The sequence below is a fragment of the Salarias fasciatus genome, chromosome 23 (genome assembly GCF_902148845.1).
Source record: "Salarias fasciatus chromosome 23, fSalaFa1.1, whole genome shotgun sequence".
Lineage (NCBI taxonomy): Eukaryota > Metazoa > Chordata > Actinopteri > Blenniiformes > Blenniidae > Salarias > Salarias fasciatus.
The window spans coordinates 39,569,731-39,594,592 of record NC_043766.1 but is presented as its reverse complement, the minus strand read 5'-3'; the positions used below and the strand labels follow the sequence as shown (position 1 = coordinate 39,594,592).

General features: G+C 44.5%; 3 protein-coding genes across 6 annotated transcripts in view; 2 read left to right on the top strand and 1 right to left on the bottom strand.

Annotated features, from left to right (window-relative positions):
- The window catches only part of LOC115382203 (NLR family CARD domain-containing protein 3-like), a 617,169-nt gene that overhangs the window by 486,743 nt on the left and 105,564 nt on the right, over positions 1-24,862 (top strand). The window lies entirely within an intron of this gene.
- Positions 6,997-8,421, top strand: tspan1 (tetraspanin 1). The gene is made up of 7 exons (XM_030082602.1): positions 6,997-7,023; positions 7,095-7,292; positions 7,594-7,668; positions 7,745-7,843; positions 8,028-8,144; positions 8,208-8,291; positions 8,362-8,421. The coding sequence occupies exons 1-7, from the start codon at positions 6,997-6,999 to the stop codon at positions 8,419-8,421; spliced, it is 660 nt and encodes a 219-aa protein (XP_029938462.1).
- pomgnt1 (protein O-linked mannose N-acetylglucosaminyltransferase 1 (beta 1,2-)) lies at positions 10,543-22,367 on the bottom strand. 3 transcript variants are annotated; one of them, XM_030083910.1, is made up of 20 exons: positions 22,122-22,367; positions 20,715-20,820; positions 19,884-19,999; positions 19,748-19,813; positions 19,284-19,397; positions 19,089-19,206; positions 18,287-18,385; positions 16,581-16,711; positions 16,194-16,264; positions 16,059-16,134; positions 15,906-15,989; positions 15,786-15,827; positions 15,320-15,378; positions 15,171-15,243; positions 14,625-14,753; positions 12,117-12,242; positions 11,936-12,045; positions 11,580-11,715; positions 11,099-11,208; positions 10,543-10,911 (listed from the first exon to the last, which is right to left on the bottom strand). In XM_030083910.1, exons 1-20 carry the CDS (start codon positions 22,239-22,241, stop codon positions 10,827-10,829), a joined length of 1,971 nt encoding a protein of 656 aa, XP_029939770.1. In that variant the 5' UTR covers positions 22,242-22,367; the 3' UTR covers positions 10,543-10,826. The 3 variants fall into 3 exon arrangements, with proteins under 3 accessions (XP_029939770.1, XP_029939771.1, XP_029939772.1); XM_030083911.1 differs by having other exon boundaries at positions 16,581-16,708; XM_030083912.1 differs by lacking the exon at positions 14,625-14,753.

Sequence of the window (24,862 nt, the reverse complement as noted above, 5' to 3'; positions counted from 1 at the left end):
GCACTTGCAACAACAGACTGGTAGAAAATGTCCAGCATGTCACCACACAGGTCAGAGGACTTCAGTCTCCTCAGGAGAAACAGCCTGCTCTGTCCTTTCTTATCCAGGGCCCGAGCTGCTCCGACCAGTCCAGTTTGTGGTCAAGGTGCACACCCAGGTATTTATAGGTGTGAACAACCTCAATACTCTCTCCGTTGATGATGACAGGTTGATGAGAGGCTTCCTGCCAAAGTCAATGATCATCTCCTTCGTCTTCGAGGTGTTCAGAGTAAGACCATTGTCCCTGCTCCAGGTGGTGAATCCCGCGATGAGCTCCCTGTACTCCTTTTCATCCCTACCCTTCACACATGCCGCAATTGCAGTGTCATCTGAATACTTCTGCACTCGACACGCAGCAGATCTGTGAGCAAAGTCAGCAGTGTACAGTGTGAAGAGAAAGGGGGATAGTACAGTCCCCTGCGGTGCACCAGTGTTGCTCAACAGGGTCCCAGATACACCCCCCCCCCCCCCGAGCCGGACGTATTGTGACCTCAGAGTCAGGTAGTTGTGGATCCAGCGAACAAAGAGAGGATCCACTCCCATCCTCTCAAGCTTCCCCTTCAGTAACTGAGGCTGGATGGTGTCAAAGGTGCTTGTAAAGTCGAAAAACATCAACCTCACAGCCTCCAGCTCCCTCCAGAAAGGAGAGCGCCTGATGGACCATAAACAAGACCGCATCGTCCACTCCCATGCTGTCCTGATAGGCGGACTGAAGGGGGTCCAGCCCCCCCTCCACTTGAGGTTTGAGCAGCCGGAGCAGCAGCCTCTCAAAAGTCTTCATCACCACGGATGTTAGGGCCACTGGTCTGTAGTCCTTCATCCCTGCAGGCCTTGCCCCCCTGGGCACTGGGACAAGGCATGAGGTCTTCCACAACGCAGGGACACGTCCAGTCTGAAGACTCCGATTGAAGATGGTTTGGAGAGGCACAGCCAGCTCTGACGCACACTCCTTCAGCAGCCGTGGTGATATCCCATCAGGCCCTGCAGCTTTCCGTCCACGGAGCCTCCTCAGCTCCACACGCACCTCCTCCACAGTGAAGGCCGGCGTCAGCAGAGGTGGAGCAGCCGCTGGGTGGAGGAGAGGAGCAGGTCACAGCAGCAGAGGTGGAGCAGCCGCTGGGTGGAGAAGAGGAGCAGGTCACAGCAGCAGAGGTGGAGCAGCCGCTGGGTGGTGAGGAGGAGCAGGTCACAGCAGCAGAGGTGGAGCAGCCGCTGGGTGGTGAGGAGGAGCAGGTCACAGCAGCAGAGGTGGAGCAGCCGCTGGGTGGTGAGGAGGAGCAGGTCACAGCAGCAGAGGTGGAGCAGCCGCTGGGTGGTGAGGAGGAGCAGGTCACAGCAGCAGAGGTGGAGCAGCTGCTGGGTGGTGAGGAGGAGCAGGTCACAGCAGCAGAGGTGGAGCCGCTCCCAGGTGGAGGAGAGGAGCAGGTCACAGCAGCCGAGGTGGAGCAGCTGCTGGGTGGTGAGGAGGAGCAGGTCACAGCAGCAGAGGTGGAGCAGCCGCTGGGTGGTGAGGAGGAGCAGGTCACAGCAGCAGAGGTGGAGCAGCTGCTGGGTGGTGAGGAGGAGCAGGTCACAGCAGCAGAGGTGGAGCCGCTCCCAGGTGGAGGAGAGGAGCAGGTCACAGCAGCCGAGGTGGAGCAGCTGCTGGGTGGTGAGGAGGAGCAGGTCACAGCAGCAGAGGTGGAGCAGCCGCCGGGTGGAGGAGAGGAGCAGGTCACAGCAGCAGAGGTGGAGCAGCCGCCGGGTGGAGGAGAGGAGCAGGTCACAGCAGCAGAGGTGGAGTGGCCGCCGGGTGGACATCCGTTAATGTGTGCGTGCGTTTGTGCAGAGTCAAACCGGTTGTAAAAACGGTTGAACTCGTCCGCCATGTCCACATCACCAGGAGCTACACATCCCTTCTCCTTGAAACCAGTAATGGTTCTCATGCCCTTCCAGACCTCTCGGGAGCTCTTATCCTGCAGCTTCCTCTCGAGTCCTGCTTTGTACTCCCTCCTGGCCCGTCTCATGGCCCTCCTCAGGTCATGTTGAGCAGTCCTCATTCTCTGCCGGTCACCAGACTTAAAAGCCTCCTTTTTACAGTTCAGCAGATGTTTTGTGTCACTTCTGATCCACGGCTTGTTGTTGGGGAAGCAGCGCACGGTTCTCAGGGGCACTACTACATCCGTGCAGAAATTTATGTAGTCTGTGACACAGACCACGCTCTCATTGATGTCATTGTCCACGTCTGAACCCACAAGCAGATTCCAATCTGTGGATTCAAAGCAGTTCTTCAGCCTGGCTGTTGTCTCGGGGGTCCACTGCCTAAAAGACCTCCTGACCGTAGGCAGTCTCATCACAGATGGTTTGTATGATGGTCTGAGGTGTATGAGATTGTGGTCGGACTTTCCAAGGGGAGGCAGAGACACGGCAGAGTAAGCAGCTCTTACATCCACATAACACAGGTCCAGAGTGTTGTTATGTCTGGTTGGACACTGCACATATTGAGTAAAGCCGCCTAAATGAGGGCTCACATCAACATGGTTGAAGTCCCCTGAAATAATGATGAGCGCCTCTGGATGTGAGGACTGGATCCTGGACGCCGCCTCCTGGATGACGTCACACGCTGACGTCGCGTCCGCACGCGGCGGGATGTAAACAATAATGGCGGCGACCAGGTGAATCTCCCTCGGGAGATAATATGATCTCAATCGACCGCCAGGAGCTCAACATCACGGGTACAGATTTTATCTTTCACCGTGATGTGACCGGGATGGCACCACTTGTTGTTGACCAGTGCGGCAAGTCCACCACCCCTCGCTTTCCCGCAGGATTCCGCCGCTCTGTCCGCTCGAACGAGTGTGAAGCCGGGGATGCTAACAGCGGAGTCCGGCAGGGTCTCAATCATCCAGGTCTCCGTGAGCAGATATAACAAAGCTTCCCGGTAAGCACTCCCGCACTTCATCAGGGCTTCCAGCTCATCGCGCTTGTTGGGCATAGAGTTTACGTTACCCATTATAATAGATGGCACAAAGGGCTTGTACCTCCACCTCTTAGCTTTTAGCTTAGCGCCGGCTCGGCATCCTCGGAAGGGCTTCTTGATCTCACGCGGGATCAGATGCTTGATTCCCCTCGATGTGCGCCTCAACTCAAGGAGCTCATCCCTCGAGTACTTGTACCAGCACATTCCAAAACAAAACAACCACCAAAAACACAAAAACACAAAAACACTAGCGCCGCTCGGACTTGCTGCCACCGCAGTTGGTGCATGCTCAGCTCCAATGCCTGCTTTTACCTTAAACAAGGTCACAGATTGAAGCCTGTCATTTTAAGTACTTTGTCTGTTAAATAGTTTGTTTTGCTGTGATGTTTTTCATAAACATTTGTGGTACATTACTTTGGGAGTAATTGTATGAAGTTTCTATCACAGATAATATTTACAAAGAAATCAAGAAAATTCATTTGGATGCATTTATTGACAAGGTCACACATGCAAAATGTTCAACATTTCTACTGCAGGGCACGTTACTGACAGTTATAAAGGCCGCTTGTATTGATCATTGCTGCAGTGCTGCCCCCTGTGGTCCAAGGATGTAACTGTCTTACTATAGCCTTACCTCTTTTTTACTGTCATTTTTTTTTTTTATAATTCCATTTTTTATTGAATTTTTCATTTTTTCAACAAGAACAAGAACAAGCATTCACAGCAAAACAAAAAAAAAAAAAAAGAAAGGAACCCCCCCCCCAAAAAAAAAAACAAAAAAAAAACCCTAGAACTAAATAACTAAAATAAAAGGGCAGGTTTTTTAGCAGGCAATGTGCATCACAAAGCTTCTAATGAAAAATTGCGAGGGTTTAACATATAGTGGGTGTTCAGCAGTTGTGGCACATTCTTCATATGCTTATATTCACAATAATATTCCCCTTTCAGCTCCTCACATGCACAAAATCTCTAAAAGTCTCCCATTGTTCATGAGCAGCCTCATTCCCACCATTCAGTCTCATCAGCATCTTTTCATAAGCAGCCATTTCCATCATTTGAGCTTTACACATTTCCATCCATTATTTATAAAGATCTTACCTTTAATGCAATGTCTGAGCTGGAGATTTTTCCAACAATGGGCCCTTCCTTCCAGTTCAAATTTATCGACTAATGATTGATAAGAGACAAAGTGACCCTCCTCATACAGGTCATCTAATGTTCTTATACCTTTTTTCAACCACTGGGCCCAGTAAATGGTTTGTTTACCGATTTTTATTTTAGAGTTATGCCAAATAGAAGCCGATTTCTGGGTGTTACATGAGATTCTACAAATTGTATGCATGTCCTGCCATATTTTCCCTGAGCGGGTTCAAATTGGGTTCATCATATTGTTGTCCTTTGGTTTAATCATTAGTGAGAGAGTCTCTGTGGGTTTCTCCTGTTCAATCAGAATCCAGTCCCAATCCCTGTTCGTTCCACTCCAGTGTTTCATGAGTTTTGCCATTTCAAAAGAATGACTGTAATAAGAGATGTTTGGCAAAGACGCCCCCCCCCCCCCCCCCCCCCCCCCCCTGTAAAAACCCTGTTAATGTCAGTAGGTGATGTAAGGAAGTCTTTATGTTGTCTAATTGTCGAAATTCTATTATTTGCATCCTGTGACTTTAACTGTCTCGTTAATAATCGTCCAGTCTTCTCTCCATTTTCATAGTAAATAGTTTTAATCCTAAACAACGCATATTCTGTTTTTTTTTGTTGTAAATTTCATGCAAATCAATTTTTTTTTTTTTTTTAATTGTGGTTCATCATTTTTTGGAGAGATGTGAGGACTATGCACGTTTTTTTCTTTTTTTTCTTCTTGGGGATATGAAGTGTTTGTGGTATCTTGGCAATATATAATAAAACCATTATGTTTGAAGAACATCGTTATCAAAGTCATGAAATCATCCTTTGAAAATTTGTTCATTCATTTAATAAAATCAGTTTAAAACACGATCTGAGTCCAGAATAATTTTCAATGTATAAATAACCAAAAGAGGCACTTCTCCATTGAATATTAGTAACATTTTGTTCATAAAAAGCGGTACAAGTAATGTAAACATTAAGATATTTAGTAGCTTTTTTGCCACAGACTGTAACTTACTGCTCCACTCTGGTGGAGCTATACAAATAAAGCTTACTTACTTACTTACTTACTTACTTGGTGTTGAAAGTAAAGAAAAAAAAACACGTGAATAAGCTGAATGATTATCAAATGTTGAAATTATAAATGACACTTTCTGCATGAAACTCTCACTGCGCCCAGCTGATTCTGTCGAATGTCCCTCCCCCTGGTGCGCGGCCACGCCCATCTCGGCGCTAGCGCATCGGACCGGTCACACCCGCTGACGAAAATACGAATCCACCTCCGCCGGTTTCCCGTTCTCTGCGTTGCGCCATGAAAATACGGCCCATGGTCTTACTCTAGCCTTACCACTTTATTAATGTCAAAATTAAGAAATAATTTTTTTGGACAATTTTAATAAAAACTGATCTTACTATAGCCTTACCACTTTTTTTTAAGGCAAAATTAAGATTTTTTTTTTTTGGTTATTTTTATAAAAAAATGGTCTTACTATAGCCTTACCAGTTTTTTAAAGTAAAAATTAAGAAATTTTTTTGGTTATTTTTATAAAAAAAATGGTCTTACTATAGCCTTACCAGTTTTTTAAAGTAAAAATTAAGGTCTTACTTTTTTAAATTCAAAATTAAGAATTTTTTTTTGAGAATTTTTATTAAAAATGGTCTCACTATAGCTTTACCACTTTTTTTAAGGCAAAATTAAGATTTTTTTTTTTTTGGTTATTTTTATAAAAAAAATGGTCTTACTCTGGCCTGACCACTTTTTTAAAGTAAAAATTAAGATTTTTTTTTTTTTGGTTATTTTTATAAAAAAATGGTCTTACTATAGCCTTACCAGTTTTTTAAAGTAAAAATTAAGAAATTTTTTTGGTTATTTTTATAAAAAAAATGGTCTTACTATAGCCTTACCAGTTTTTTTAAAGTAAGAATTAAGAAATTTTTTTGGTTATTTTTATAAAAAAATGGTCTTACTATAGCCTTACCAATTTTTTAAAGTCAAAATTAAGGTCTTACTTTTTTAAATTCAAAATTAAGAATTTTTTTTTTTGAGAATTTTTATTAAAAATGGTCTCACTATAGCTTTACCACTTTTTCAAAGTGGCGCTGGTGGACAGAGGATCGCTGTTGGTTCGTGGTTTGAGTCAAATAAGGCTTCAGTCACTGCAGCTCCAGTTCCTGTTGGCCCCACCCCCTCTGCTGCTGCTAGCCCCGCCCCCTCCTCTCCCTCCTCCTGTCCCTGTCCTCCTCAGCCTCAGACCGATCCGCACCGGAGAGCTGCTGCCAGCTGACCGCAGGTAACAACAAGCTAACGCTAATGCTAACTGCTAATCAATGCTAAGCTAATGGAGCTTTGACATCCAAGAGATGTTTAGAGTTAGTTTAAAAAAATTCCTAAAATACAACCTAAATATTGTACAGACGGAGCAATTTCAATTGCTAACAATGCTAAAAACGAAGCTAATGATGCTAATTCACCGTAACAAGCCGGAAAAGTAGACAATAACATGTAAAAACTTGTTAACAATGAAGTCTACATTAGCTAGCATTTCAAAATGCTAAATTTGCTAAAATTGTAAAAGTACTAGCCGAAACACTACATTCACTCAAAAGTGCTAAATATGTTAAATTTGCAAAAACCTGAAGCAACCATGCTAATCCTGCTACATCAGCTAACAATGCTAACAGTAAATTAAAAGCTACATTAGTTAGCCAAGCTAGTATTGCTCCTTAATAAGCTTAATATGCTAACATTGCTTATTACTATTTAGGCTAAAGGATAGTCTGCCAATGCTAATTGGGCTACTCAAGCTAGCAGCCTGTTAGCTAACTGTTTTGTCTTCCAGGTAGCGATGTGTCGAGTTACACTTGCAACGCTAATGATGCTAATCCTCAACCTGCTGATCTCTGTGAGTGTGCTCCGCTAACAATGCTAACAGTGTGTGATGCTAACCACTAACCAGTTGCTAACTCTCCTCAGGTTGCCGGTTTGACGCTGGTTACCGCCGGACTCTGGGCAGTTGCGAATGAAGGCTACTTCCTGCGCATGCTCGCACCATTCTCCCGCCGTGCCGTCAATGCTAGCATCCTCTGCGCCACGCTGGGGGCGGGGCTTTTGGTGCTGGGGCTGCTGGGATGCAGCGGCGCCGTTCGAGGGAACAAGTGTCTACTGCTAGCGGTGAGAGCTAGTAGTGCTAGCAAAACAGTCTCTAGCTAGCTTTAAGCTAACATTAACACAGCATGAAATCATAATTAAAGTAGCATGACCATAACTTGCCACGAGCATGAAGCTAACTGAGCTAACAACACTAGCAAGAAGCTAACATCTAATTCATATAGAGCAAGTTTAAAACAAGCATCAGGCTAGCATATAATAAAACTAGCATGAATGAAGATTTAAGCTAGCATAAACCTAACTGTAGCGTGATCCATGTGATGTTAGCATGTAGCATGAAACACCATGTGTTTTCTGTCTTCAGTTCTTCTCGGTGCTAGCCGCCGTCTTTGTCGCTAACGTGGCGTCCGGAGTCGTCGTGCTAGCATACCCCTCTCTGGTAAGCCCCGCCCCCTTATCTCCACTCCATTAATGTGATGCTAACTGATGCTACCAATGCTAACTGTCATTTGCAGGCAGAGGAAATTTTGCAGGTGGTTGCTAGCGCGACGCTGCGCGAGGACTACGGCAGTGATCCACTAGCGACGGCGGTCTGGAACGCTACGATGGGCCAGGTAACACGCTAACATCTCAGGATGCTAGGCTAGCTTAAAATGCTATGTTAAGCTATAGCTAAAAGTGTTACATTACATTAAATTTTAAAATGCTGTCTTTGCTAACATTAGCCTGAAATGCTAACCTCAGGCTAGCGAGCGCTCCAGCTAACTAGCATGCTAACTGTCCGCGATTCCTCTGCAGCTAGCTTGCTGCGGCTACTCCGGCTTCGCCGACTTCCCCGGTCCGCTGGTCCCGCCCCCCTGCTGCCGAAGCCCCGCCCCCTGCGGCCGCCGGGGTGCAGCGCGCAGCGGCGTGCCGGTAAGCTAGCCTGATGCTGCTAGTTAGCTCCATTAGCATCCTCATGCTAGCCTGTCTCTCCAGGGCTGCTCCCGGGCCATCCTGCGCGTGCTAGCGCAGCATGCTAACGTGGTGGGTGGAGTCACCGTTGGAGTTGGAGCGCTGGAGGTAATGCTAATGGACGTTCTGAGCTAATGTCACGCTTATGCTAATGCTAATTGTCTTTGTTTGCTTTCAGATCGCCGCCATGATGGTTTCCATGTTCCTGTACTGTCAGCTGGAGAAACAAGCTAGCTAAAGCTAATGCTAATGCTAATCCTGAATAAAGTGTCAAAACATTCGTGTCATGATTATCTTTTACCTGCTAGGGGGAGGTGCTAATGCTAACAATCTTATATGGCAATCCTGCCGTCGTTCGTTAGTGATTTGCATGTCTTTCCCACAATGCACCTCACCGCTCATTTGCCTGGGGTGTTCCCAGAGGCCGGCGTTAACCGCTAATGCAACCAGAGACCGCAAGCTAACCCGGGGTCAAGGTCAAGGTCAAGGTCAAGGTTTGTAAGTTTTTCTTTGGACGGGTGTGACCCGGAGAGCGACAAGAACAGGAAGAGGACGGATTTATTTATTGAACACTTCCCACACAGTCGCGTCTTCCAGACGTCTCTGATGAGGAGCTGGAAAAAACCTGAACCCTGAACCCTGAAGGCAAAAATCCAGCTGAACCCCGATTCTGAAGACAGGCGGAGACGGGACGGCTCGGGACGGCTCGACACGTCTGGACACACCTGGACACGCCTGGACACACCTGGACTGACAGCGGACAGCGATCAGAAAAAAAATTACTAAGCGTGACAGGTGGAGAGAGAGAGAGAGGGGAGGGAGGGAGAGAGAGGGAGAGGGAGAGACAGAGAGAGAGAGGGAGGGAGAGAGAGGGAGAAACAGAGAGAGAGAGGGAGGGAGAGAGAGCCACAGAGAGAGAGGGAGGGAGAGAGAGAGAGGGAGAGACAGACAGAGAGAGAGAGATGGAGGGAGAGAGACAGAGAGGGAGAGAGAGAGGGGGAGGGAGAGAGAGACAGCCACAGAGAGAGAGAGAGGGAGGGAGAGAGAGAGAGCCACAGAGAGAGAGAAACAGAGAGAGAGGGAGAGACACAGAGAGGGAGTGAGAGAGACAGAGGGAGAGAGAGGTAGAGAGACAGAGAGGGGGAGAGACAGAGAGAGAGGGAGAAAGGGAGAGAGAGAGGCAGAGAGAGAGCGATAGAGAGAAAGGGAGAGAGAGAGAGAGGCAGAAAGAGAGAGAGACAGAGAGAAAGGTAGATAGATAGAGAGAGAGAGAGAGAGAGAGAGCACCGGGCTCCAGTGCTGCTATTTATAGAGTGGTGGCACAATCAAAACAAAGAAATGAAAAAAAGAAAAGAAAAAGATAATTACTCCAATAAACAAGATCCTGAAAAAACAGAGTAAATATTCACAAAATACCTGAACGGCAAAAGAAAAGAAACTACGCATAAATAAAAAAAAGAAAACGATGTGCCGGTGTCGGTACCAGGTGTGTCTGGGCTGCTGGCGCCTGCTGATGATGTCACCGCTTCCTACGGTAAGTCCCCGTGGACAAACAACATATAGCTGGACAGACCTGATTTTTAGTGTTTAATATATTTAGGGACTCATAAGATTTTTAAATTCTTATTTTTTATTGGTACTGAAGTAGTTCTTACACTGAAAGTACACTTACACTTTAAGTATTTTCCAACTTGAAAAAGACCACATATAGGCTATCCCCACGGATGCTGGAAGTACTGTATGTATGAAATAAAAAATATATTCTCTTTCTCAAAACAAACAATTCAAAACCTGAAAGGTTCAGTAACTGCATTAATGATGTAAACAACTTTCCAGTTCTGTTCAGCTTCATGAACATGAATGATTCAGCCCTCTGTGGATGATACTTTGTAGAAAAACCAACAGCAGCCACACTGCTGCAGGCTGACACTCTGTCCAGCTCACTAGCTCCCTCTAACGGGGGGGCGGGGCCACTGCATGCAGCAGAGGCAGTACTCCTCTTTCTGATGGGATCGACACAAAAATTAAAAATAGATAAATATCAATAACAGAAGTGTCGGCTTTCACTCCAATCAATTATAAAACATAAATAAATAGTGCAAAGCTCCTCAGATAACGACAAATTATTCACAAGGCACAAAGATTTGTCCGAGCAAAAACAAAAGCCCTGTCCTGCATTGAGTCCATGCACCAGGTCGAATGACAAAAGACCTTTACTGTGGAATCTCCACGAAACCTTCAGCGGGCCGCTCCGAGGCAACCAAAGGGCCGCATGTGGGCCGCGGGCCACACGTTGAGTCAACCACAGGGCCGGATGTGGGCCGGGGGCCATACATTGACCGCGGAATAACAAAACAAGTCTTAGAAAAACTTTTATTTTGAAGAAAAACAAACACGGGTTAGCCTCTGCTAACAGCTTCCAATGCTAACAGCTAGCATCTACTGGTTAGCATCGTTAAAACAAAACAAACTAAGGCTAGCTAGCTTGAACTCAAATAAATAAACAACAACAGAACGTAGCATAGCATCAGAGAGTGCTAGCATTAGCCGCCTAGCATCAGAAGGAACTAGCCGGGCCGAAGCTAGCTTGAAATCCTCGGGAGTTAGCGACAGTCCAGTGGGCGGAGCCAGCTAGCGTGCTAGCTAGCCGGGCTCGGCGGGGGCGTTGTCCTCTCTTGGGGGCGGAGCCTCCAGGTAGATGGGCGTCACGCTGGCCGGTTTCTTCACGCTAGCAGGGGACAAGCAGCAGCATTAGCTAGCATGTAGCATGTAGCAGAACATCACAACATTCTGACCATCTTTAACGTGAGCGTTAGCAATTAGCCTTCTGTTTATAGCTGGAAATTAGCTTTCAGCCTGTAGCACGTAGCTTTTATTTAGCATAGCATTAGCATTAGCATTAGCCGCTAGCTGACCTGTAGGGGGACAGCGGAGCCGCCACCACCAGGACCTGGTTCCTCTTCCGAAACATTCTCCACAGACCCTGGTGGTTCCCACGCAGGTCCAGGTCCCACACGTGGAGGCACTGGGACCAGGACCGGGACCGGGACCGGGATGAAGACCGGGACCAGGATGAAGACCAGGACCAGCACCAGGACCAGGATGAAGACCAGGACCAGGAAAAAGATGAAGACCAGGATGAAGACCGGGAAAAGGATGAAGACCAGGACCAGGATGTAGACCAGGACCAGGACCGAGACCAGGCACCAGAATAAAAACCAGGACCAGACATTAGCCATTAGCCACTATTAGCTATTAACCATGAGTTGCTAACAGTTAGCCATTAGCTGTTAGCCTTCTGAGCCCAAGCACTACATTAGCTGCTAGCTAGCTGACCTTAGCTAGCCTGACAGGGCGTTAGCCTACCTTAGCTAGCCTGACAGGGCGTTAGCCTACCTTAGCTAGCTGGAGCCAGGTCCCGGTGTCGGACTCGGACTCCATCCTGATGAACATGACGTAGGTCCTCCCCTCTGAGTCCGGGACGAAGGAGTCCTCACACGGGTTCTTGGAGTGATCCAGAACCTCGGCGCTCCTGCAGACAAGCTAGCGTTAGCTTAGCGCGCAGACGCAACTAGCAAAAACCCCAAAATATCCATATGTGGAGCAGATAGCTAGCATGTCAGCTGGCAGTATTAGCCTTTTCTGCCGGACTATATTAGCATGCTATCATGTGGTACCTGACTTTGTTAGCCTGTTAGCATGTTCTTCCTGAGTGTATTAGCCTGCTAGCATAGCCTGTCAGCATGTGGTACCTGAGCAGCCGCTGGATCTCCTCTTCGTACGCGTCCCTCTTTAGGTTCTCCACGTTCCTCATCTGGACGTTTGGAACCGTGTTGAACTTATGCTTCTTAAAATACACTTCCTGGAAGCACACATATGCATTAGCGCGCTAGCAAAGGCGCTAGCTGGCTAGCCGAAGACGGTGCGACTCACGTGGAAGTAGCCGTTCATGTTGAGGCCGACGATCCCAAAGTGGTACGTTCTGGAAACGTCGGGAACCACGCACTCCCGGCCGCGGCGCTGCTCCGGCATCCGCATCCACATGTCCCAGTCCCACAGCTAGCATGGAACATTAGCATTAGCATTCACATGTCCCAGTCCCACAGCTAGCATGGAACATTAGCATTAGCATCCACGTGTCCCAGTCCCACAGCTAGCATGAAACGTTAGCATTAGCATCCACGTGTCCCAGTACCACAGCTAGCATAGCACCATTAGCATTAGCTTAATCTAATCAGAAAGATCCTCACTTCCACAGTTGCATGTTCACACAGAATGAAAGCTTTGACACAAGGTGGCGTTACCACGGTAACCGACCACATGTACATACTGGAGTCCAAGAACACCAACAGTGGTAGTGAAGACTAAACCAGGGACGCTAAAGAAGCAGAAACACCAGGAAGTCCCAGTGATGATGTGAATTCCAGACCCATGTTCTACAAACTGCTCCCTTATAGCGGAGTTGAATCTCTGGACGTTCCTTTATTATATGGCTATTTTATTAGATGCTTTGTGCAGAATAGTTGTGTTTCAGGACCTTCAAGAACTATTTGTTGTAGAATTACCAAACATCACTGCTCTAGTCGAACTGATATGTGGAGTCAGGTTGGCTCGGCTCTAAAGTCACGCTGACCATCATTTATCACGTCGCGTTTCTCCAGGAACTCATCAAGTCCACAGTCAAAGAGCTTTCCAAGAATGTTTGAAAATTGTGGCCACAGTGAAGTTGGTCTATCATTTGTGAAGCAGTGTTTGTTACATTACTTTTGCTAATTTTCATTTCGTTTGGGAAACGGCCAAAGCGAAATGATGAATTACAGATATATGTGACACAGAGTGATTCCACAGGGACCAAAAGTGTTTTTAAAAAGAAAAGGACTTGAATAAAACATCCTGCCCCCCCGTCAACTCCTGATTCACAAATATGAATTCATGGAACCAATCAAAGGACTTCAAACATGAACAAATTCTTATGTTATATTCTGAATATGACTTCATTTTCTTTTCAAAAATGTGTGCTTCAATTTGAAGTAGTTACAGGAACTGTCCAGTAGGTGGAGCTGTGCTCATTAATATGTGTTGAGAGAAGCCTGCCGGTCACTGTAGAGTGAGCCGTCAGCTGCAGAAGGTTCTTTAAAAGTCTGACATATTTTGGCGAGCCAGCCAGGAGACCATCAACCCCCTTCCCGTACACAAGAGACGAATTCTTCAGCAATCTTCAGTGGAACGGAGGAAATTCAGCTTCTGCGAGATCAAGTGAGGAAGCACTCCTCGATGTCTGCAGGTCTCTGAAATGTGACGGCCCGGACAGTCGAGGGCCCAGCAGGGGGCCACGGAGGCTGCTCGTCAGGTTAAGCTAAGTGACGCTGTAGAATTTCATATCTTGCCCCACCTCAACATTAAGATCACAGATGAGGAGCTCATAGAGAAAGTAAATGAAGCCTCGAGAGTGGAAAATGAGCCACAAGAAAAGCGCAAGAGATTCACTCTAGGTAAAGGTCCCAGGGTACAAGAACTCAGCTCTGCTCCCCCCAAGGATCCCTCGGAGGTCAAGGAGTCCAGGATGCAGGGCTCAGAGGCAGTTGCCGGGAAACGGGCCTGGACTACAGGGACGGGACCACCAGTGGCCCAGGACAGAAGGTCCCAAAGCCAGCAAAGTCCTGTCAGCTCCACATCAGCCTTTGCACATGATGGTGATGCTATCGCTGTATTCCATCTTTAAAGATGCACATTACGCTTAATGACGCTCGTCCAGTGCAAAAGACATATATGTGGGTCCCAAGGCCCCGTCATAAAGAAGTGAAAGAAGACCTGCAGGATTTGTTGACCTTCACGGTCGCCTTACTCATCACCAGTAGTATGTGTCAGAAAGAAAGATGGCAGCCTGTGTCTCTGTTACGATTACCGAGAACGGAACAGCAAATCAGTGCCCGACCGCCATCCCATCCCAAGAATACAGGACAAGCTTGTTCATTCCCAACTTTGCCAGCACAGCCAGCCCCTAACCGCAGCACAGATCCGTAAAGTCCACTTTCTTCACCTTGACTAATGCAAACAGGGCGACAAGGACATATTCTTTTCTTTTCAAAAATGTGTGGTTCAATTTGAAGTAGTTACAGGAACTGGCCAGTAGGTGGAGCTGTGTTTAGAGAAGCCTGCGCTGCAACAGAAGCGTCACTGTTACATTTTATTACTGTTGTTTCAGGGAAAATAAAACTGTTACACCAACGATCGACCCCATCGGTTCTTTTAAAAGTGTAACATATTTGCTAGAAATTAGCATTAGCATCTATGTAACCTGCTATGATCCCCATTAGCAACTAGATAACATGTTAGCATCACCATTTGCATGAATGTATCATGTTAGCATCCACATTAGCATTATGTCACCTGTCAGCATCCCTGTTAGCATCCGTGCTAGCTGAGCAGACTGCAGCGTACCTTCTCGGGCGTCGGCCATCTTGGCTCCAGCTCATCTTTGTACAGGCTCCTCTTGAGAACCCAGCCGAGGCCCGGCATGTTCTCCAGCCGGTAGAGCAGCGCCGGGTCATCCGCCGTGTGCTCGTAGCCCTGCAACCAGCTAGCGTTAGCATTAGCTCTGCTAGCAGCTCGTAGCCCTGCAACCAGTTAGCATTAGGTCTGCTAGCAGCTCATAGCCCTGCAACCAGCTAGCATTAGCATTAGCTCTGCTAGCACCTCGTAGCCCTGCAACAAGCTAGCGTTTGCATTAGCTCTGCCAGCAGCTCGTAGCCCTGCAACCAGCTAGTGTCAGTATTAGCTCTGCTAGCAGCTCGTAGCCCTGCAACAAGCTAGCATTAGCCAAACATGCTAGCAACTCATAGCCCTGCAACAAGCTAGCATTAGCTAAACATGCTAGCAGCTCATAGCCCTGGTACACAGCTAGCATTAGCTAAACATGCTAACAGCTCGTAGCCCTGCAACACTAGTGCTGCTGCCAGTTAGCGTTAGCATGACGCGGCTAGCTACCTGGTCGTTCCAGGCGGAGATGCAGTACAGGCTGTCGTCCTCGTCCAGCAGGCGGATGGTCTGGCTCAGGAAGCTAGCGAGGAGGAGACACGGCGCCTTTAGCATCCCGGCAGCTAGCGCGGGCTAGCGCGCTAGCGAGGTCGGCACACCTGAAGAAGTCGACGGAGACATCAAGGTCCTCCTCCAGCACGATGGCGTAGTTAGCATCCTGAAACCGCAGACGAGACGTGAGCTAGCGGCTAAAGCTAACAGCTAAAAGGCTGAAAGCTAGCTGCTACAGGCTAACTGAAAAGCTTACCACTAACGGCTAAAAGCTTAAGAAAGTATGCTAGCTTTTACTTACTATTATCTTAACTCTAATGGTTAACGCTGAATGCTAAAGGCCAACAGTTATTGCTAATACTTAGTGATATGCTAGTACTTGGTGGCTAAATGCTAACATAAAATGCTAATAGTGGTTAAAGGCTAATGCTAATTGCTAATAGCTACTATTAGGGCTTACTGCTAAATATGTGGCATTGGCTAATTGGCTTATTTCTAAATGCTAATTAGCTCATTTTTAAATGCTAGCAGCTACGAGGTCAGAGGTCACAGAGAACATGATGGGAAACTCACCGGATGGAGGTTGAAGGTCGCGGTCAGGCTAGCCTTGTAATGCTAAAGTGGGGAGAAACACAAGTTAGCGGGCTAGCTAAATGGTCAGGTTAGCATCATGCTATCGTGCTAGCGCGTCACCTGGGAGACGCGGGCGTTCTTGATGCTAATGGGCGTGTGCTGAACGCCGCGCAGCCCGAACAGCTCCACCACGTCCATGGGCTCCTGCGGGGGGGCGGGGCCAGTTAGCCTCGCCTAACACACTAGTGTTAGCCGCTATCGTGTCAGCCTTACCTCGTAGTAGCCGTCGATGAAGACGGTGATCATGTTGGGGTTGACACCGTTAGCCGACAGCAGCGAGCGCAGCATCCTGGGGGCAGTTAGCCGTTAGCATGCTAGCTTAGTGCGTTAGCTATGACACGAGCTTACCTGTACAGGTAGTTGGGCCGGTTTCCCGCGATGACGGCGACGGGAACATCGAACACGTTGTTGTTCTGAAGCTGGAGGGAGATAGCATAGCGTTAGCGTCATGCTAACCACACGTGGCTAGCTTGTTTACCTGCTACTAAGCCTCTTTTTAACACACTGGCCAACAAACCCGCTCCAACCCGCTAACTCATGGCGGTGGGAAAGGGTTCCACCTGGGCTAGCATGATTAATTATTAGCCTAATGCTACCCTGTTAACTCATTTACTTTTTGGCTCTTAACTGTTTTGCCTGTTAGCCCCTTGCTATTAACATTAGCATATTTACTGGAGAAGTGGATGGGGGAGGGGGTCTGATGCTAGCCGTTAGTATTAGCATTAGCATACTCACTGGTTCTGGGGAGAAGTGGATGGGGGCGGGGTCTCGGCAGCTGCAGATGGAGCCGTAACCTTCCACCTTGCTGCAGAACGTGCGGCGCCGCCGGTTCAATTCCCCGTCGCTCCAGGCGCACTCCGACTCTGCTAGCAAGGACAGTGTTAGCGTTAGCTAGCAACAAAAACCCTTAAAAAAAAAAACATTAAAACAACCCTTAAAAAAGCTTTTAAAGTTGAAGCTGAAACCACAAAAACCCTTAAACATTAAAATCACCTAAAAAAAAAAACCTTAAAGAAACCGTTCAAAATCACCCCGAAAAAAATGCTTTAAAAACCCTTTAAAAATAACCTCTAAAAAAACCCTTTAAAAAAATGAGACATAAGGCTGGAAACACAAAAACCCTTAAACAAACAAAAAACAACCTTTATAAAGAACTTCTAAAAAACCCCTTAAAAAATATGAGACATAAAGCTGGAAACACAAGAACCCTTAAAAAAAACATTAAAATCACCTAAAAAAAACTTTAAAAAAAAAAACCATTAAAAATCACAATGAAAAAAATGCTTTAAGAACCCTTTAAAAATAACCTCTAAAAAAACCCTTCAAAAATATGAGACATGAAGCTGAAAACACAAAAACCCTTAAAAAACAGAACAAAAACCCTTAAAAAGAAGTTAAAAGGACAAAGTAAAATCCTGAAAAACTCTTTTAAAAATAGCCTAAAGAAACCCTGGAGACAAAATTATGGATTAAGCTGAAAACACAAAAACCCTTAAACAAACGAAAAAAACCCTCTATAAAGAACTTCTAAAAAAAAAAAATATTTGACATAAAGCTGGAAACAGAAAAACCTTTAAAAAAAAAAAACCCTCTAAAAAAACCCTTAAAATTTCTTTCATTCATTCATTCATTCATTCATTTTCTGCCGCTTTATCCCCTTCGGGGTCGCGGGTGGCTGGAGCCGATCCCGGCTGCTGTGGGCGAAGGCGGGGTCACCCTGGACAGGTCGCCAGTCTGTCGCAGGGCCTTAAAATGTCTTCTTAAAGCTAAAGCTGAAAACACAGAAACCCTGAAAAACACTTGAAAAGCAGTTGAAACCGCCTCAACCCTTACGGAGAGTTGAAATGTGCAGCTCCTCTGCCAGTTACCAGAGGGTTCACAGAGCGCCCAGCAGGGGGCGCCACAGGACAAACAGCACACAGTGGAACGAACGGTTCTTCTGGTAATTCATTTCCACAATACGTCCTCTAGGTGGCAGTAATGCAGCTTTTCAGATGCCAAGTACACAACAACAGCGATGGCGGCGAGCGGAGGCAGTAGCTCCGCCCACTAACCTCCTGCTTTACCTGTGGAACACCTGAAACCCTCCGCGTCAGTGAACAACCTGAGCCCGGCAGCTCCTGCTGCCTTCAGGGACGCTCTGTAAAAGTAGCTGCTGCTAGCGGAGCCTCAGTCAGCTGTTAGCCTAGCTGATAGCCACCGACCAACGGGGATCGGTCCAAAGAATTGGCTCAACGCCAAATCAAGCTGCCGACCCCTGATCTGTGATCTGGACCTGGTCTGACTTCAGAGTAACTTGTTATTTCATAGTTCAAAAAACACTTTTCAGTCTATTGGGCACCAGTTAACACGGGCACCAGTTAACGCGAAACACCGGCATGCGGAGCAGAAGAGACCGGGAAGGTCCTCCAGAGACTCATGAGGCCGGGCCGAGGGCTGACCTTCAGCGGCGCTGAGCTGGACCTGGGTCTGGAGCAGGACCGGGTCGGCCCAGCTGGACAGGGACGGGGACTTGGAGCTCTTCTCGCCGTAGACCGGACCTGGAAGCACGCCACACATGCAGAAGCTTTCTATGCTAATAGCTAACAATAAGTTCCAATGCTAAGAGATGATAACAGCTACCAACTTTAATTTTCTTATGCTAATGCTAATAGCTAAGTCATGCTAGTTTCTGACGCTTACAGGTACAAACATGTTGGATAATGCTAACAGATGCTAACAGCTAGCAGTTCCTGGTCCTCCTATAACTATCCTGGACCACCAGATGCTAACAGATGCTAACAGCTAGCAGTTCCTGGTCCTCCTATAACCTTCCTTGACTACCAGATGCTAACAGCTAGCATGCTAATGGCTAATGGTCCTCTTACTCCCCTCCTGGACCACCAGATGCTAACAGATGCTAACAGCTAGCAGTTCCTGGTCGTCCTATAATTATCCTGGACCACCAGATGCTAACAGATGCTAACAGCTAGTGGGTCATGGTAGTGCTACTCAACTCCTGGACCACCAGAAGCTAACTGAAGCTGGCATGCTAATGGCTAATGGTCTTCTTACCCTCCTTCTGGACCACCAGATGCTAACTGAAGCTGGCATGCTAATGGATAACGGTCTTCTTACCCTCCTTCTGGACCACCAGATGCTAACTGAAGCTGGCATGCTAATGGATAACGGTCCTCTTACTCCCCTCCTGGGCCACCAGATGCTAACTGAAGTTAGCATGCTAACGGCTAGCGGTCCACTCACCCCCCTTCTGGACCACCAGGGTCCACATGTCCCTCCAGCTGAGCTGGGCGGCCTCGGAACTCCCCAGGCCCTTCAGGACGTTCTTGGCAGCGTCCTTGAGGTGGAACGTTCCCTCGTCCTGTGAGGGGGAAGTTAGCAGTTAGCTGTTAGCATGTAGAGCTGGTGGCGGGTGGGGGTGGGGGTCAGGGGTCAGACCTTGATGGTGAAGATGAGGACCCGGCCCCGGGTCACCATGTTCAGGAAGAGGACCAGGGCCTCGTCCTCGTGGGGGGAGTAGGTGTCGAAGATCCGCTTGGCCATCACGTGACCCTGGAGGGGGCGGGGCAAACAGAGAGGGAGGGACTAGCAGCATAACAGCCTAATGCTAACATGCTGAAGCTAACAAGGTAAAAGGCTAACATTAAACCTAACAGGATAACAGGCTAATAGAAATGCTAACAGCCTCATGCTAACTTCTGTGCCCGTGGAGAGACTAGCTAATGCTATTCGGCTAATGCTAGCAGGCTGGCCGTTACGAGACATTTAGGACATATAGGTTTAAGGTAACGGGCTAATAATGCTGAGTGAGGCTGACGCTAGCAGGCCAATGAGAGAGGCTATCAATGTCATGACACAAGCTAAAAGACTAACAGGCTAATGCTAGGCGCTAGCGGTCTCACCGTGGCCTGGTTGAGGACGATGACGTGGATCCCACGGCCTTGCTCCCGGGCGTCGTCCTCCAGAACCTTGGCGGGAAAGACACACGCGGGGTTAGCGTTAGCCACGTGGGCGCTCATGCTGAGCTAGCAGACTCACGGTGGTGCCGTCCACGGCGACGTAGACTTTGGAGCGGCTGGAGTACACCTCCATGTCCAGGACACGGCGTCCGCTAGCCAGGCGGCGCGGCGTTTCCACGTTAGCGTTAGCATCCTCTGCGAGAGAGCACGGCCATTAGCTGGGATGCTAATGCTAATTTAATTGGCTTTTAACATCAGAAGGTACCTAGCTTCAACGTTAATAAAACTATGAATACTAATAATTATGCCATTACAAAGCTAATGCTAACATATTTAGCATGAAATCGGCAAATGCTTGTGTTAGCTTTGAAGAGCTAATGCTAATTTGTTAAACTTGAAATTCTAACTTTTTCTAGGTTTAGAATAACAAAAGCTAACGATAATACTTGGAACTTCCATCAGAAAGCCCATGCTAACAAACGCTAACAAGCGAATGCTAACAGTTAGCTTTAATTATTATTAAATTAGTTATTGCCAACATTGTCAGTTTCATGAAATATAATGCTGACACAGTCAATGTCAAATAAGCTAAAGTTAATGTGCTTAGCTTCACATAAACTAAGTCTGACACTGTTAGCTTTAAAAAGCTAATGCTAATAATTTGTTTCACTTCAAAAAACTTCAAAAAAGGCATACTTGTTGATGCTAACATTTGTAACTTACATCAGAAAGCTAATGCCAACACGTTTAGCTCCAAAGTGAAGAAAAGCTAATGCTAACACTTAACAGTTCTTTAAGAATCCTAAAGCTAAAAAAGTTTGCTTCCACATTACTAGCATCAATGCTAACAAGTTAGCTTTAACAGCATAGCCACTGCAGATAGCGGCGTTAGCACGTCGTTAGCGGTTACCGTAGTCCTGCGAGACGGCGGCGTCCTCGTTAGCGACGCGCCGCGTGTCGAGGATTAGCTTGATGTTGACGATGACGGTGACCAGCAGGAAGAGGACGGAGCCCGCCTGCACCCCGCCAAAATAAAGGTTGAACATGTCACATTAGTATTATCTTGAAAAATCAGTTTGAAACAAATTTATGAAGAAAATGTTATAAATAAATAAAAAGATAAGTAACAAACATGTAAATAATAATATAATAATAATAATAAAATAAAAATAATAATAAATGAATATATATGTAAATACAATTAATAAAAAAATATAAAACTAAAGATTATTTACACATTTAAAATAGAATTATGACATAATATAATTTAGTTTATTCAATTAAGAAAAAAAAATACAAAATAAAGAACAACTAATAATAAAGTAAAATTAAATATAAATACATTAAAAAAATCAAACTTTCCATGTTTTTTTAAAACATAGAAAAAATCATAAAAAAGAAAAATAAGAAAAAGGAACTTTAAAAAAAATATTTAAAATCAAGTCAAAATGTACAAAAAGTGTTTAAATTGAAGGTACACAGAAAGCACGTGTTACAAAAAGAAAAGATTGAAAAATCTTCAAAATAAAGTCAAAATAGGAAAAAAGGTCTCAATTGTTAAATAATAATAGTAAAATATAAATGAATGATAATAATATAATATTTTATAATATATAATGTCATAATAACAAACAAATAAAATAAACTACAAAAACAGCGAACAATAAGTTATAACAAAAAAATTGTATTTTCCACGAAAACTTTAAAAAAATTTAATTTTAAAAATTTAAATTTGCAATTAAAAACAAAAAAGCAAAATAAGTTAAAAAAAACCTCGAAACATATTTAAAATCAAGGGAAAATAGGAAAAAAACAATCAAAACTGAAACCGTACATTTCAAAATCATTTACTTTATTTTATGATAGGTGAAAAAAACCCTAAATAAACCATGAACAACAACAAACAAAAAACTGATAAACTAATATAGGAACGATCAACCTTCTGCAGTAGGAAAAACTATTCAGTTCATCGTCATTTTAATTCATGAAAAGTTTGTGAAACATTCCTGCAAGGAAACAGAACAAAAATAGAAATGCATATCCGCGTGAGGTCCGTTTGTTTTGCTCACCTGGCACAGCCTCCGTGTCTTTGACTGGACTTTATTTGTATTTTCCTGTAGTTTGAGTGTGTTTATCTCCTGGGATGCGTTTGTTTTGCCCACCTGGCACAGCGTCCGTGTCTTTAACTGAACTTTAAATGTATCTTGAGTGAGTTATATGAGAAGGAAGCGCTTGTTTTCCTCATCTGGCACAGCCTCCGTGTATTTAAATGCATTTTGAGTGAGTTATATGAGAGGGAAGCGCTTGTTTTGCTCACCTGGCACAGCCTCCGGACGCTCCTGGCGCTGCTCAGCCGGTACCTCCAGCTGCGGTACAGACTCCGCTGCTGGCGGGGGACGAAGGGTTTGGCGCGGGGGTTCGGGGTCCAGGTCTCCATGGAGGGCGCCGGGACCGGGACCCGGACCCAGGAGGACCAGGGGGGACCGGGATGTCGACCGGGTTCTGGACTCACATCGCTGCTAGCGTGCAGAGCGGAGCTACATGCTAAGAGGAAAGCGGCAGAGAGGCGCGCACAGATGACGTCAGGCTCCCGGACAGGCGGCGTGACGTCATCGACAAGACGGAAATGATTGACTCAATAAAATGTTTTTATTTTTATTAGACGTTTCTGAAAATCTATAAAGAAAATTCAGAGAGAAAGAAAAAAAAATGTTCAGTGTTTTTATTATTATTTTTTTTACATTGACACAAGTATGAAAAAACACTTAATGAACTAAAAATGATCCGGAAAAAAACATAAAAACATGTTTTAAGCTCAATAAGATCAAGAAATAAAACCTAATAATGACAAAAACTAAAAAATTCATAGTAAACAATAAAATAAAATAAAATAAAATAAAATAAATCAAAGAGATTGCAGAAATACATTTCAAAACATAAGTTGCAAAAGTTCACAAGAAAAATTCAAAAAAATTCAAATGCCCATAAACAATAATACACTGAAATATAAAATAAAAAACATTACTGCTTTTATTTGAAGTAGAAAAACATAAAAAATAAAACACCTGCCATTAATATGATAAACGTAAAAAAAATGAAGAAAAAAAATCTGAAAATTGGGGCATCCCACAAAAAAATGGACAAACAAATGAAAAAAGAAACTAATAAAATAAAAAATAAAAAATTTAAATTAAAGGCAACACCACCAAAATAGACATCATACAACATTAAAATATAAAAGATTTACCCCCCAACAAAATGTATTATTGAAAAAAAAAAAATGTTAACAAAAACATACACATAGAAAACGTTCAAAATTACCCCCCAAAAAAGCATGATTAAAACAAAGAAAAAGAAAAAAAGCTTTGATTTTTCTGTTCAAGTGTCGATAAATTAGTGAAAAACCAAAATGAAACAATAAAAGCACAGAAAAAAAACATGCAACCAATGTTTTGGCAGCCAAAAAAAAAAACCCTGATAATTAGCTGAAAACAAGACGTACAAGACTCTTTCTTTCTTTCCTTTGTCCTCAGAAACTCTTTCAGAATAAAACTGACGTGTTTTTCTTCACATTTCTTTTCAGGACAAACTTTTTTGGGCGAAACGCGACAATTAAGACGATTAAAATGATTAAAACCATTAAGGCAATTAGCCGCAACATGAGGACGGAATGCTAATTACAGTGGGCGGCTAGCGCTAGCGTCAGCCGGGTGTGTTCCCGGGCGCGGCTAACCCGGCTAATGAGCTGACCAGCTAACCAGCACCGACGGGTCGGACCACAAGTTTGGAACCGTTTGGAGGCTGGTTCCTGCTTCATTCGTTTGATTTTACTCCAAAATAACTGGAGAGAAAAACATTTATAAAAATATAAATACAAATAAAAGTATGTGTGTGTGTGTATATATATATATATATATATATACACACACACACACACACACATATATATATATATACATATATATATATATACATTGATTTTGAAAGAAAAAAATTCAGCAAAATATAAAAATAAATTTTAAAAAATCTGAACAAATACGTGACCTAAAATATCAAAACATTAGATGCATGAACAATATTCAAAAAAATTAAAAGAAAAAAATCAGGAAAGTATTTTTATAGTTTTATTTTCTCACCTCAGGAATAAAAAAATCCTAAATCTCATGTTTTCATTTGAAAATGACATTTTCTGTGTTTTTGTTTTGTTTAAAAAAAATATTAAAAAATGAACAAAATAATAATAATAATAATAATAATAATAATAATAATAATAATAAGAAGAAGAAGAAGAAGAAGAAGAAGAAGAAGAAGAAATAAAATAATAAATAAATTTAATGTAAAAAAACAAATGTAAAATTTTGAAAATGAAAAAAAAAGACAAACATGAAAAAACATGAAAAAAATTGAAAAATATCACATTTTGGTTTTTGGGAAAAATTGTTACAAAATAGTAAAAATAAATTCTTAAAATTAAGATAAAAAAACTAAAAATTAAAAATGGAAAAAAATGAAGGTAGCATCTCATTGAATAATTTACCAGGAATGTCAGAAGTGTGTGTTTCCTGGAGTGTGTGTGTTTTCAGAGGAATGTGGGTCGTCGCCGCCCGTCGAGGCGCGGCCCAGAAATTAGCCAGAAAATTAAAAAAAGGAACAAAAGATGTAGAAGAGGAGCGTTCGGCTCCGACTGCGTCACCAACGACGTCAGGCGGCGGTTTAAAAAGGCGAGCGGCGCTCGGCACCGCATCACAACGGCTCACGCTAACGGACGCTAACGGACGCTAACAGGACGTTACCATGACGACCGCCGCCACACTTCTTCTGCTGCTTTCTCTCTCCGGCTTCAGGACAGGTAGACGGGAAATTCATTTTAGTTTTCGAGTTTTTTCAAAATGACAAAATTTTGTCAAAAATTCTGTAAAAAAACACTTCAGCGAAAACTACAGTATAACTTTTGGGATAAAAATTAAAAATCATTAAACATGATTTTTTTTCCAAAAAAAAACATTTTCTATTTTATTTATTATTATTTTATATTTATTATTTATATTGAATTAATTA